The sequence below is a fragment of the Bison bison genome, unplaced genomic scaffold (assembly GCF_000754665.1).
Source record: "Bison bison bison isolate TAMUID 2011002044 unplaced genomic scaffold, Bison_UMD1.0 scf7180017864353, whole genome shotgun sequence".
NCBI classification, from domain to species: domain Eukaryota; kingdom Metazoa; phylum Chordata; class Mammalia; order Artiodactyla; family Bovidae; genus Bison; species Bison bison.
The window spans coordinates 6448101-6461523 of record NW_011494925.1 but is presented as its reverse complement, the minus strand read 5'-3'; the positions used below and the strand labels follow the sequence as shown (position 1 = coordinate 6461523).

At 49.2% G+C, this 13423-nt stretch overlaps 1 protein-coding gene across 1 annotated transcript in view; it reads right to left on the bottom strand.

The window, feature by feature from the left end:
* The window catches only part of ATP9B (ATPase, class II, type 9B), a 151572-nt gene that overhangs the window by 9604 nt on the left and 128545 nt on the right, over window positions 1-13423 (bottom strand). Inside the window, exons 16-21 of the mRNA XM_010855064.1 lie at window positions 13321-13410; window positions 5299-5460; window positions 4627-4719; window positions 3226-3309; window positions 2957-3127; window positions 489-587 (exon numbers count right to left, since the gene is read on the bottom strand). Of these exons, the coding sequence (XP_010853366.1) occupies window positions 489-587; window positions 2957-3127; window positions 3226-3309; window positions 4627-4719; window positions 5299-5460; window positions 13321-13410 (699 nt within the window). The remainder of the gene's footprint in view (window positions 1-488; window positions 588-2956; window positions 3128-3225; window positions 3310-4626; window positions 4720-5298; window positions 5461-13320; window positions 13411-13423) is intronic.

Genomic DNA, 13423 nt, shown 5'->3' with positions numbered 1-13423 from the left:
CATGAAAGTGAAAAGTGAAAGTGAAGTCGCTCAGTCGTGTCCGACCCTTAGCGACCCCATGGACTGCAGCCTACCAGGCTCCTCTGTCCATGGGATTTTCCAGGCAAGAGTACTGGAGTGGGGTGCCATTGCCTTCTCCGACTGGACCACTAGGGAACTGTAATTTTTTAAATCACTACACACTTTTATAAATCAAATGGAAAGTGATGGCAGTATGTCTGTTTTAAAATAGATATTTAGTTAATAATTCTAATAGTACTACAGGAAAATACTCTTGAATGTGTATCTTGTTTCACTCTATCAAAAGCAGCTTTTTGATCACATTAATATATGTAACTAATAGAAATCTGTTTTTAACATTTATAAATTGAGCAAGGAAATTATTTCTCTTTTTAAATAGGTATCTAGTAATTAATTTACATTCTCATAAAACCAGTAAATTTTAATTTAAAACGTTTAAAGTCCAAAGGGATGTGGACTACACTTACCGGCCTGAAAACATGCGTGTCCTGCGTTCGCGACACCAGGTGGGAACTCTTGGCGATGCATGTGGCGGTCTCCAGCTTGTCGCCTGTCAGCATCCAGATCTAGGAGACAGTCCCAGTGGGTGAGCCCCAGCTCTGGCACGCGTTCACTTCTTTAGTCTCTATCCTTGGACACCTGCACCTACAGCGTCACTATTCACAACAGCCAAAACGTGCAGTGAGGCAAGAGTCCACGGATGGACAGTGGAGACACCAGTGTGGGCCCTCCATACAGGGCAGGCGGTTCCGACACCTGCTACAATGGGGGCGGGCCTCGAGGACACTGTGCTGAGTGGAACAAACCAGCTGGCAAGGGAAACACTGCCTGATCGCGCCTAAGTGCGGTCCCTAGAGGAGTCGGACTCAGAGAGACCAAGTGGACTGGCAGGTGCTGGGGCTGCGGGAGGGAGAGCTGGCAGCCCAGGGGCAGTTTCGTCTTGAAACTGGCGCGTGAAGGCAGGCGGCGGCTGCACGGACTCAAGTGCGCCTAGTGTCACCGCTCCGTGCACCGGGGACTGTAAAGATGGAATGAGAACGTCTCAGACGACGTGCTGACGGCAACAGCAAGGGCAGAGTAATGTTCAGACGAGCCAGCTGGAGCCAGGGCAGGCGAAGGACTGGGGCAGGAGCCTCATGGCCGAAGGGCCACAGGGCTGAGGACCCGACCCAAGATTCTTGTGTGACCTGTGAGCTTCTCAGTTGAAAGCTGGGGTTCAAGATGGGTTGACGGGCAGTGGTTAAGCCAGAAATTATGTCAGATAAGGCATGTTGAACAAGACCATGAAAAATAAAAAGATCTAGCCCATTTATTATTGTAGTTATTTTATTTAACTTTTGCTGCGCCCTGTGGCTTACGGTATCTCAGTTTCCCAACTAGGGACTAAACTTGGGCCGTGGAAGCCCAGAATCCTAACCACTAGGCGACCAAGGAACTCCAGAGACCACTCTTACTTATAAATATCACACACATGCAGTATTACTGTGTAAATCTCCCTAGCCTGAAAAGCAAAATCAGCACACTTTATACATAATGGAATGGTTTATACACACTTCCTGTAACATCAGTAGTTTCTATCCTCTGAATTTTCCAGGTGTTCTATGTATCAGACACAAGTGTGAATTTTGGGGCACAGGACGCAAACTTACATGGTGTACTGGCTCTCTGCTCAGTGGCTCCTTTCAGTGTCTGAGGATTTGTGTTTTTTATTTCCATTACACATTTAGATTCACTTTACTGAGCCTAGATCTGAGATTATGACACCTCATTGTGACAAGGTTGGAAACAAGGCACAGAACAAGAATCCCCGCTCCCGACAATCCGGTGACCGTGACCTGTGGGTGCCATGGCTCACGCTCAGAGGACGGGCTGAAACCGCATCCTTCCATGGGACGGGACAAAGGAGTCTGCATCTTTAGATGGAAAACGGGGAGGAACTAGGGCAGAGCCTCACCCGGGGCTCAGGGAGCAGCTACTGCAGACACCCACACCTCTACATGGGGCGCGCGCACTGCCCGGCTCGCCGACCACCCAGGACACCGCGAGCTGGACTGACGGAGCTCAGGAAGAAACATGGTGGAAGGGCAGGCTGTCTGCTCTAACCTGTCTCGCATCTCTACCCAACTTCCTGGCCAGGCGGGCTGAGGTTGGCTCAGCGCTCGGAGTCCAAGCTGCTCTCTAATTCTGACTCCCACCTGGATAGCAGCTCGGACCCCTGTGGCGGCCCCACTGCGCCCCTCAGTGGGCGGGGAATCTCCTGTGTTCCTCTGTGCTGTCATGGCGCCCTCATCTAGGTGTGCCAAGGGCATTGTTATCTGAAGCTGGCATGCCTTTGTGTCCTGACACTTCCCCCTAGTTGGCTCTCTGGTCCAGCAAGACACAAGTGTTTCTTTTCAGTAAAATTCTCAAAAGTGGAAGGCCTGTTCTGAGGCAGCACGTTTCTTGCCCCCCAAAAACCGCACTTCAGCTTCAGTGAGAGCATGGAAGGCAAGAAAACAAACTGAAACTCACACCCAAATCCCTCGTCTCCCCAGACCCGAAGAGGACAAACTGCTGGGAAGCCAGCTGGTCTGTGGGTCAGTAGGCAGCATCATGAAGTTTATGGGAAACCCCCAAAGTGGGTACAGGCTGTGGTGCAGGCAGCTCGGGCCAGGCCAGGGGGGCAACCAGCTTGCCCTGGGAGTGCCTACAAGCTGGGGGCGGTGTGGAACTGCCCGAACCTCTAAGGATGGACGTCCAGCTGGGGACACGGAGGTTTCCAGATGTGCTGGTTTCTTCTCCGAGGGTCATGCAAAGACCTCTGCTTACAGACACTTCCACACTACGTCTTATTTGAGTTCCAAGGGACCACCTTTGGGGGACAGGGTACTGAGTTCCAGGGGACTACCCCTGGGGGACAGGGTACCTGGTTCAGGGGACCACTCCCAGGACGTACCTTGATGCCAGCGTTGCGCAGCATCTCCAGGGTGGGCCTCACGTCTGCCTGCAGCTGGTCCTCCACGCCTGTCAGGCACAGCAGCTCCATCTCCCGCTCCAGGCTCTCCACCACAGCGGCCACCTTGAGCGTCCGGTCGTGGAGGCTCAGCTTGGCCTGGTTGTAGCGGCTCTGGGGATGATGGTGGAGCTGTGAGTCATGCTGGATCGACCGAGGCTGGATGCCCTGCCCACCCAGCGACAGTGGCCCCAGGGGAGCTGCCCGCTCACCTCGAAGTCCTGGTACTGTTCCTCCGTGAGTGCCCTCTTGGCCACCACGAGCGTGCGCAGGCCTTCGCGGGCCATGTTCCCACACTGGGAGAGCACAGGCAGGTCACAGGCTTGCCATGGGCTCGGCACCCCCCGCACGGCCACTACCACGGCTTCCCCCGGGAGTGGGCAGCAGACGGGCATCGCAGAAGGAGCCGCACCCCAGTGCCTCCAGCTGGTCTACAGAGGAGGTGCTGGAGGGCAGGCCTCATGCCATCGCCCTTTCCACCACACGAGGGCAAGTGTTGGTGGTTTTGTTTTTCCAGTTTGGGGAAAAAGTTTATAAGCAAAATTCCACTCGGGTGCTTCCCTGACACAGAACAGCTCCTGTAAACTCAGGCTCCAAGAACCTGCGGGCTTTTGAATAAACAGAAGGCCCTCAGACAACAACAGTACTACAACAAAGACGCGGGCGGGGGTCGAAAGATGTGTCCACGGAACAAACTACAATGTTGGAAATAAACGCATAAAGGATTTTTAATAAAGTTATCTTTGTGAAAAACAATCTGACATTATCTGTCTGTTGCAAGACATTTATTGATTTGACCTCATAAAGCTAAATAAATTAAACAAGGATTTTATAATTAATTGCACATCATTATGACCAAAAGTAATTTTTATGGCATTTTACTAGGTCTTCAGGGAGTTTAATTTATTCATGTCCCTGATTAAATCCAGTGCCTGAAGGAGCTATTGATTCATATTGCCAATACCGCCATGGACGTGGGCTGTGCTCCCTGGACTGACAGACCGACTCGGGTGTGCAGCGGGGGCGGGGCACACCGGACCCCGGCCACAACGGGCACCGCGCGGGGGTCGCGCCCTGACTTCAGGGCGTTAGTTCTCCTCTGAGTCTAACTCTTTGTTAACACATAAATGTGAACAACAAGTACAAGTCATACTTGTTCAGGGAGAATTTGATGAAAATATAGGATTGGTTATATCTGGGTCTTACTTTCCATGTTTGAAGTGAATATTATGTACAAATTAGACTTAGAGTACAATTCTAACTAAATTAGGTTACAAAATAAGTATCAGGTTAAAATACAACTCTGCATACAAAGACAATATTATTTCATATTTTTTAGTGACTGATTAGTGATGCTATTTCTTCACCAACATAAAATATTCTTCATAAGGACCCGCCTGCATATATCCATGTATATTCACACAAAACCCCAAACGCTAGCTGTTCACACAGCAAATGCGTGTTTTATCACCAGCTCTCCCACCTCTCCTGCTCTACGGGCTGGCTGGTGTCTGGTAGAACCCGGAACCTCGGTTCGTGCGGCGACCCCAGTGAGTACCCACAGCTTGCGGCCTGCGCTGCGTCAAGAGCCTGCAGACGCAGCGAGCGCATACCTCCTCCTCCAGCCAATCGTTGTATTGCACGATGGAGGCCATGGCCACGTCGGCGCCCTTCATGTAGAACGTGATCTCTGCTGTGGACTCGTCCTGCAACGAGACATGCCCGCTGAGGCCAGGCTGCCTGGACGGAACGGCTGGAGACAGCAGCCCCGGGAGTGCCCTTCTCCGGGCGGGCTGCTCAAACACCCCCTCTGCAGGGCCAGGTCCTCCCTGGGCGCCCAGGCCAATCGCAGCCGAGGCCACGACGGCAGCTCGAGAGGTGCTATGCTGAGGCTTCTGAAGTAAAACCTGTACACACACATGTGCCTGGGACTGCAAGGTAAATTCTCTCAAATTTTCATAGTTTGAATGAGCTTCTAGTTTAGCCAACATCCAAGATGTATTTGTGGTATTTGCTAGAAAAATTTGACAGCAACTTCATGGTCATAAGCCAGTCTTCAGGTAAACTCTTCAGCGGCTACTGCAGTGGAAAACAAAGATGCTCGATGCTCGAGCTGATTTCAAAACTCACCAGTAACACCTTATACTCACTCTGCCTTAGTCGTCACGACCACTGGAGCATAAGTTATCAGTCTGAATTTTGGGACAAGCATAAAGCCCTGCAAGGAGCCTTAGCGGCCCTGCAGTGAGCAGAGCCGACTCTGGCTGGGGCAGGGGCGGGCATACCCTGACGATGACCCCCATGCGCTTGCTCTCCGACGTGAAGGGGAAGGTCTGAAGGATGCAGTAGGTGAGGATCTGGCCGCCGGGGGTCCGCAGCTGCATGGACGTGAGGTCTCTGCTGACCAGCGTGAGGCCGACGCTCTCTGTCCACTGCACCAGGGCCACCTGCAGGGGACCCGTGAGGTGTGAGGCTACCCGAGGGGGACTGGCGAGGTGTGAGGCCACCGCTCCCTGCTGGGGGAGCGTGTCAGGCCAGCATCAGCGAGCTCGCTGAGACGCCACCAGGAGACAAAGCTGGCCCTGCTTGTTCTGAGGCCTTTCTAGGGGACCCTGGCCGCTCCAGGGTCCAAGAGCATGTGAACATGACACAGTGAGTCACCGTGGAGCTGGAATTAGAACCCGCCTTCCCCGGATTTCCAGCACGTTACTAGGATACTAGAGAAGGCCGGGCCCTAACAAGATGCTACAAGGATACAGGACTATAATTTAGAGCATCAGTGATGTTCCCCAAATTATAGCATTCAAAAGGGACACATGGACATCAGCAGAGGCATGTCAAGGGGGGCAAGTCAACTACCCCACAGCCTCATGCAAACGAGAACTGAAAGTGAAACTCCATACACGTTCCTACACAACCTCTTTGTATCTGCACGTGATCCGGACCCCAAGGTTCTCCTTCAGTCTACGCAGTGAAAGGTTACCATTATATCCTGACCTATAAATTGTATCTTCCTGTGAACACCCTATCATCTCGTTGGGCCCACTGCAGTCAGGATGCAAGTTTCTATATTTGGTGACTCACATCTGTTTATTATTTAGCTTATGCTTGGTTTCACAACCCCTTGGAGGTAGCATTTATCACAAAAAATCAGTTGGGCTTCTGCTACCTAGCCTAGCATCCGTGTAGCTGTTCTTAGTGAGCATTCTGTGGTTTAACTGTCTGTTGCCAACAAAAGGAAAAGTGTTCAGAATGTCAACGGTATAGACACTTTAGAATAGACATTTTAGTTACTGTTCTGATGTTAGTTTCTGGGCAGAACTCTCTCTGATAAAATAAAACTTAACATTTCTGAGCAGGTCTGTAAACAAACAGCCACAGAGGATGGACAGGAGCGCACAGGACTCCTTGTCATGTGCTCAGCACCCCAGCCACCGCCACCTGCGGCCACACACGTGGGGCCGTGGGGCCTGAGAGGGCAGAGGGTCTCCCCGGCTCTGAGCTTCGCCACCCTGCCTCGGCGTGCCTCGGGGCTGCAGTCGGCCTCACGGAGTCCAGGCCGCGCTCTCTGAAAGTCTGAAGTAAACTAGTGCTGTTCTTTTTAGACGGATTTGAGGAGTAACTTCACATCCAGAGGTGTGACACGTAGCAGTGAAAGGAAGGACAATTTCTAAGGTACTGACAGTTTGACTGTATTTTCTTCCTAAAGATGATTAAGCAATTAAAATACACATGCTGTTTGAAAGCATAATGTCTCCTAACGCAGAATGAAGGGCATCAGCCAAGGGTCGGGGAGGCTCTTCATGTGACTCGGGCTCTGCTGGCCACACCCACCCCCAGAGGCCCTGCACAGACTGGGCGGCAGTGGTCCACTCAGACCCCTGTGGCAGAAGCGACCATCCAGTTACAGAGCTGGACAACAGCGAGGGGGTCTACGATGGCCTCAGGGCAGACCCTCGAAGCCTGCTGTGTTCAGGGCTCCACCCCCAGTGACCAGCACCACAGACACCTCTTGAACCAAGGAGAAAGAATCTCTTCTTCAAGATGGTTGAACAGTGGGAAGCTCAACGTGACACTGAAGACAGGAGAGAACACACGGAGCCCTGTCTGAGCACTGGCTCGTGTGTGGCAGTCTTCTGGGTCCTGGAAGAGACGGGGGTGAAGAGCTTGTCCAGCGTCATCTGGGCTTTGAGAGTAAAAACCCAATTTTCACCCTAGAAGTCACTAGTTCATGGTTAGCCACTTCTTCACAAGCAAAATGTCATCACTCGAAAGACGCACCCAGGCTGCTCTATTGTCCCATACAGCCTGTGTTCGCACCTGTTTTTGGTGGCGCAGGTGTTCAAATTTTTTGCTTCTGTTTAAACCGGGTGATTGTTTTCTCATGATCGAATTTTTCAAGTTCTTTTATCTGTACTGGTTACCGGTCATTTGTCAGGTATGTATTTTGCAAACACATCCTACAAGTCTGTGGCTTGTCTTCATTTTCATAACAATGTTTCTCAAAGAATGTAGGATTTTTACGTCAAAGTCTAATTTAACAGTTTTTTCTTTTATAATTTGCACTGTTTGTGACCCACAAAATCATTGCCTAAATCAAACAAACCGACAAAGATTTTCTTTTAGAAATTGTATACTTTTGGTTTTTCATTTAGGTCTATGACCAATCTGAGTTAATTTTTATAATAGTGAGACATACTGGTTCAAGCTCTGTTTGCAAATGGCTGTTCAAATGTTCTGCGCCCCATTTATTTTGATCATCTTTTCTGTAATGGATTTCCATGGCACCTTTATAAAAAATCAGCTGACATCTTGGTAACAGAAAGTCTTCCAATCCATGTGTACACTTCTCACATATAGTGTCCTCAAGTTTTCTTCATTGTCTTACACTTTCCAGCATACAAATACTATACGTATTTTGTTAGATCTATCCTTAAAACCGGAGAAGGCAATGGCACCCCACTCCAGTACTCTTGCCTGGAAAATCCCATGGATGGAGGAGCCTGGTGGGCTGCAGTCCATGGGGTCGCTAAGAGTCGGGTACGACCGAGCGACTTCACTTTCACTTTTCACTTTCACGCATTGGAGAAGGAAATGGCAACCCACTCCAGTATTCTTGCCTGGAGAATCCCAAGGACGGGGAATCCTGGTGGGCTACCGTCTATGGGGTGGCACAGAGTTGGACACGACTGAAGCAGCAGCAGCAGCAGCATCCTTAAAACATGTCATAGTTTTCTGTGTGTGTGCTCTATAAATAGTACATTAAAAAATTTCAATTTCTAATTGCTCATTGCTGGCATACACAAATAGAAGTAATTCTTGTATATGGATATCATAACATACAACTTTGGTAAACTCACTTATTAAGTCTTAGGAGAAAGTTAAACTTTCAGCAGAGCTTTTGGGATTTTCTATGAAGACAATCACATTATCTATTGAAAAAAGGGAGAGAGTTTTGTTTCTTCCTTTTTTCAGGTCTAACAAGGTTTTATGTAGTTCTTACACTCCATTTTGCTAATCTGTATTTTTCCTGAACATGGATATTACAGGTTTTAAAAAATATTAGCATTTGGGCTGTGTTTTAATATTCTCTTTTAAAAATTTAAGCTCATCTGTCTATTATACACTCTTCATATGCATACTTTTAGGTGTGTATGCTGAGTTTGCATTCACTGTTTTGTATTATTTACTATTTTTGCCAAGTTTTTCCATTTTATTTAATTTTCAAAGGATCAGCTTTTGAATTTACTGCTTATTCAATCATTACTTTTATGTTTTCCTTTATCTTTTCTTTCTCCTACTTTCCTTTGGTTTTCCCATTTTCTTAGACATTTTAGTTGGGTACCAGCTTCATTTGCTTCTTTTCTTTCTGTCAGTGCAGTCCTGGTTTGATGTGCAAGGCACTACCTAGCATGTCTGCTGGCTGAGGTGGGGTTTCCAGCTGCTGACTGCTCCCAGGAGGGGGTGCCTGGGTGGAGCTGCTTGGGGTGCACGACCACGGCCCTGGCTCCTCCTGGGCTGTCACCGTCACGTCAGGTCACACCGCTGCTGTGCGGCATTTCTAAGGGGACACTCGCAGAAAGAGAGCCACCGGGGCAGGGAAGGGCGGGGTGTGTGGCCTCTCAGAGAAGCGGTGCGGGGGTGGTTGGAGCAGCTGCTGCCCTTTCCTGCTCCCTCTGGACGCTGTCAGTGATGGAAGAGACCATGTAAGGATGATTACTTTTCTAACTTGGCTTTTAGACATTTTTAACAACGTGATTATTGAAAATAATACAAAGATCAAAATAATTAAAATGCAAGTGTGAAAAATACATATTTAAATGGGAGCTTGAGCTAAATCTCATCCACAGGCCAGTTAGTAACATGCTTGGGCAATCATTGTCACAGGCAATTTGTTTATGCTCTCACACTCCCCCACGCTAGGTAGCCAGTGTGGGGCAGATTTTGTTATTAATTTTTGCTGTAATTCCATTATTCAGCAATGTCTGTGCTGTCGTTCTTGAAAAGATCAGAAGAAATTTCCTTTACCATATTAGCATCTGCATAGCCACCAGCTACACTCCAGGGACACCTTTCCTACTGTGCACCTTATAAATCACAATTTGATCACTGACACATCTTCATTTTCAATTGCGGTACTACCATCACTGCTATAATTTGATAGAATTATGAACAAAATGTGCAAGCTGACCACCTGGAAAAGCTGCCAGTCAATACTCAGGGCAGGCTGTGTGGTTCATGTTCTGTCCTGCTCCTGAGGGTCATGGAGGGGGACTCACGTCACAGATGGGGAGCTGCTCCCCATAAACATGTTGACCCAACACCATAGTTAGTCCTGCTTCAATAAGCACACACAATTAAATGAGTGTAAAGTTACAGCACGCAGCATACACTGGAGTAAATCAAAAGCAATGCTATTAAGGACGGTCATTCTTTTGTTTGTAAATAATCCACTCGTGGTTTGTCATAAATTTCAGCTGATTTCTGCACAGAAACGTCCAAATGGACAGAACTAGCTACACCCTGAAATAACAGTTAATACAGAACTTACAGAGGTGAAGGAGGAAATGTTACCAACAACAGCAGGTTCGCAGGTTTAAGTCATTGAAAATCTCAGCCTATCAATTATTTTGAGCCGAGCTGACTGGGGTCTTGGGTTTGCATCGCACTGGCCTTGCTCACTGGAGGTGACGACCTGGTGCCCGAGGCGCTGCCCCTGAGCTGACTTGGTGGCGCCCGTTGGTGACACTGGCTTGGTCTCAGCTTCCACAGCTGCACTGGACACAGAGTTTACCAGGGTTGGGTTTTAACTTTGTCTAGGAATTTCCGGGAACATCTGTCTGATAAGCTGGAGTTTGCTATGCTGAGGCTGTACTGGCAAAGTGACAGGCAAGCGAAACTTTCTACTCTCTTGGAGAAAATGAAATATTGATCACTTATCATAAGAAACAGCGACTGGAGCCTAAGTAGGCTGCAGGTTCTGAATACGAAATCACTCCTGCTCTGACAGCCCAGCCCCCGCTGCACGTGACAGCTTCAAGCACGCTCGTCACTATTAAGTGTGCAGGGACCGTACCTCGGACAGCCTCTCACGGCTTGAAGTCAGTCCCCAGACACCATCCCTGGAGCAGGAGAAACACGTCTGTGCACACACAGAGGTAAGTCAGCAGATGCTCTCTTTTCAGGAAAACGAACACAAAGCACTTCCACAATATGAGAGACTAGAAACCAGTGCATTCCACTCAGTAAGTCACACTTACTGAAGCTAAGATGACACAGGAGCCTGAGCAAATAGGGATTGTAAGAGTATGGTGTTGACATGAGTATATGAAGCCGGATAAGTCTCCTAAATGATAAGGTTGCTTATTAACTGCACACATGCTGACAGGTCAAGGCTGAGGGCAAGCAGAGAACATCAACTGAGCCATTTCCCTGAAAAAAGCTCCAGGGTGCAGTATTCTAAGCACTTTATTCAATAAAAAATGCCTTTAAAACAGTACTTTGGTGATTGGGAAACAATGCTATCATCTGTCAACCTAATTGCAGCAAAGTTCAATAAGCAAAATAATGATCCATTTAGATGACTTTCCTTGGGCTTCAGGGACCTGCAAACACTGCATCCACAAAGTGCTTTAAAAACTACGATGAAGTCAAGTCTTTTCATTTTCAGATTTGAAATATGGGTTAGGGATTTCTCAGAGGTTATTTAATGGCCTGCCATTTTTAATCATTGTCTAATTTCTAAAGTAGGAAGAAATTTTGACATAAAAAATTTAAATATAAGGCTAGTACTTTTAATTTAGTTCTGGAAATCTTTGAATCAGTGAAAATCTCTATTGTGAATTCCTATTTAAAATTTAAAAAACGTTGTAACATAAAAACCTAAAGATAAAAATTCTAGTATTTTAAATAAAAATTTGTATTTATTTTTGGAAGGTAATAAGGTAAACATATAAGATTTTTAAAACTTCCAATAAAATTTTCCTTGGAAAACATCTGTGGTCTAAGTTTCCCGTGCTCGGGACTAGGAAAGAATACGTTTTCAATAAGTAATCACATGGAACTCGAGAGGATTTCTAGAGCACTAGAATGTGAAGAGTGTAACTCCTTTGCAAGAAAAAGAGGGGCGGCGTTTCCCTCCAATGCGTGTCTGCTCCAGGCCGACCCGAGGCCAGGCCAGCCGCCCGGACACCTGACCACCCGCCTCCGCGGCCCAGGCCCCACGCCCACTGTGACCGTGAGTGACATGTATTCCAGGTGACACACACCCGATTCCAAAGGCCGTACCGAGCTCGGGTGGAAAGGAGGTTTCTACACACCTGCTGGTCAACGTGGTCTATAAAGCAGAGTTGGGGGGATGGATGGGACCCCATGCTCTCGCCCACTGCATCACTCACCAGGGACGTGGGGCCTGGAGGCTGTGCCCCAAGGGTGGCTCAGTGCCCCACGGCCTGGATCCCTGTTCTGCACGACGGCTCAGCTGTGCTGTGGGGCGTCCCCACGGCTGACCACAGACCGGCTCACAGCTCACAGGTTCCCCAGCACTTACTGGGAAGACAGGCACTGAGACTCACAGAAGGCAAAGGCTGAACCACAGGGCAGGCTCCCGCTGGCCCTGCTGGGGAACCACACGCACCAGTGGACGTGACAGGAGAGAAGCAGACTCACAGATTCAGAGAACGGACGAGTGGCGACCAGTGGGGAGAGGGGAGGTGGAGCGGCAGGCCAGCGGGGAGCGAGAGGCCATTATGTACAAAATAGGCTACAACACGGGAAACACAGTCAACATTTTATAGGAACTAGAAACGGAGTATAACCTGTACAAATTGTGAATCACTGAGCCACCGGGCAAGTCCACCTTGTACACCTGTAACTGATATAGTCTATCAACTATACTTCAGTTTAAGAAAAAAGGAAATACCTCTGTAATGAGAGCTTCAAAAATAAATTAAAAACGAAACACAGCTGTCAATGCCCTGAGCTGCTCCACTGGGGGTTCACCGTCAGGAGGTCAGGACAGGCTGCAGGCCCTGCGCTGCACACCCTGGCCTGCACCCTCTCTCAGAGCCTGGCAGTACCAGCAGAGGGACCTACTGGGGTGGTGGGCCTCAGCTCTGGTTCGACCTACTGGATCTCCAGGATGGAGAAGAGCTGGCCCCACCTGTGGAATCAACAGCATTTCTGGAACTGAGCTTCCCAGGTGGCGCTAGTGGTAAAGAACCCGGCTGCCAATGCAGGAGATGGAAGAGACACATGTTCGATCCCTGGGTGGGGAAGATGTCCCAGAGGAGGAAATGGCAACACACTCCAGTATTCTTGCCTGGGGATTCCCACGGACAGAGGAGCCTGGTGGGCTACACTCCACAGGCCGCAAAGAGTTGAACACAACTGAGTGAGCACACACACACACACACACACACACACACACACTGTATCTAAATTCTAGAAAAATGCCTAGAGATTTGACTTGCAAGCCTGGTGATTCCTTTGGAGAGAGAACACGGGAGGATGCAGCCTGCAGACCTCATAATCAGCAGGCAACTGGTCCCGCTCCCCGCCTCCCTGGACCCAACCCCAGGGCGCTCTGGGATGAGAAGGCACCTGCCCACGAGGATGGGGTGAGGGCAGGGTTGGGCCAGGAGGGTGCTGGCCTGTGGCAAAAGCCCATTCTGAAAACCACGGACAAGCCCTCCTCACCCCATGAGAAGACAGAGCAAGCACTCCTGGCGGGGCCGGGAGGAGTCAAGGGAGGCGCTGTCTGCGCCTGCGGACATGCCCTGCCCGGGACGCGGCCCTCGGCGACTGACCTCGTCAGGGCTGGAGGCCTGGTAGGTGCGGTTGTCATCACTGAAATCCTGGTCCGCCTCGGCGACCAGGATTTCAGATGACAACCGCACCTACCAGGCCTCC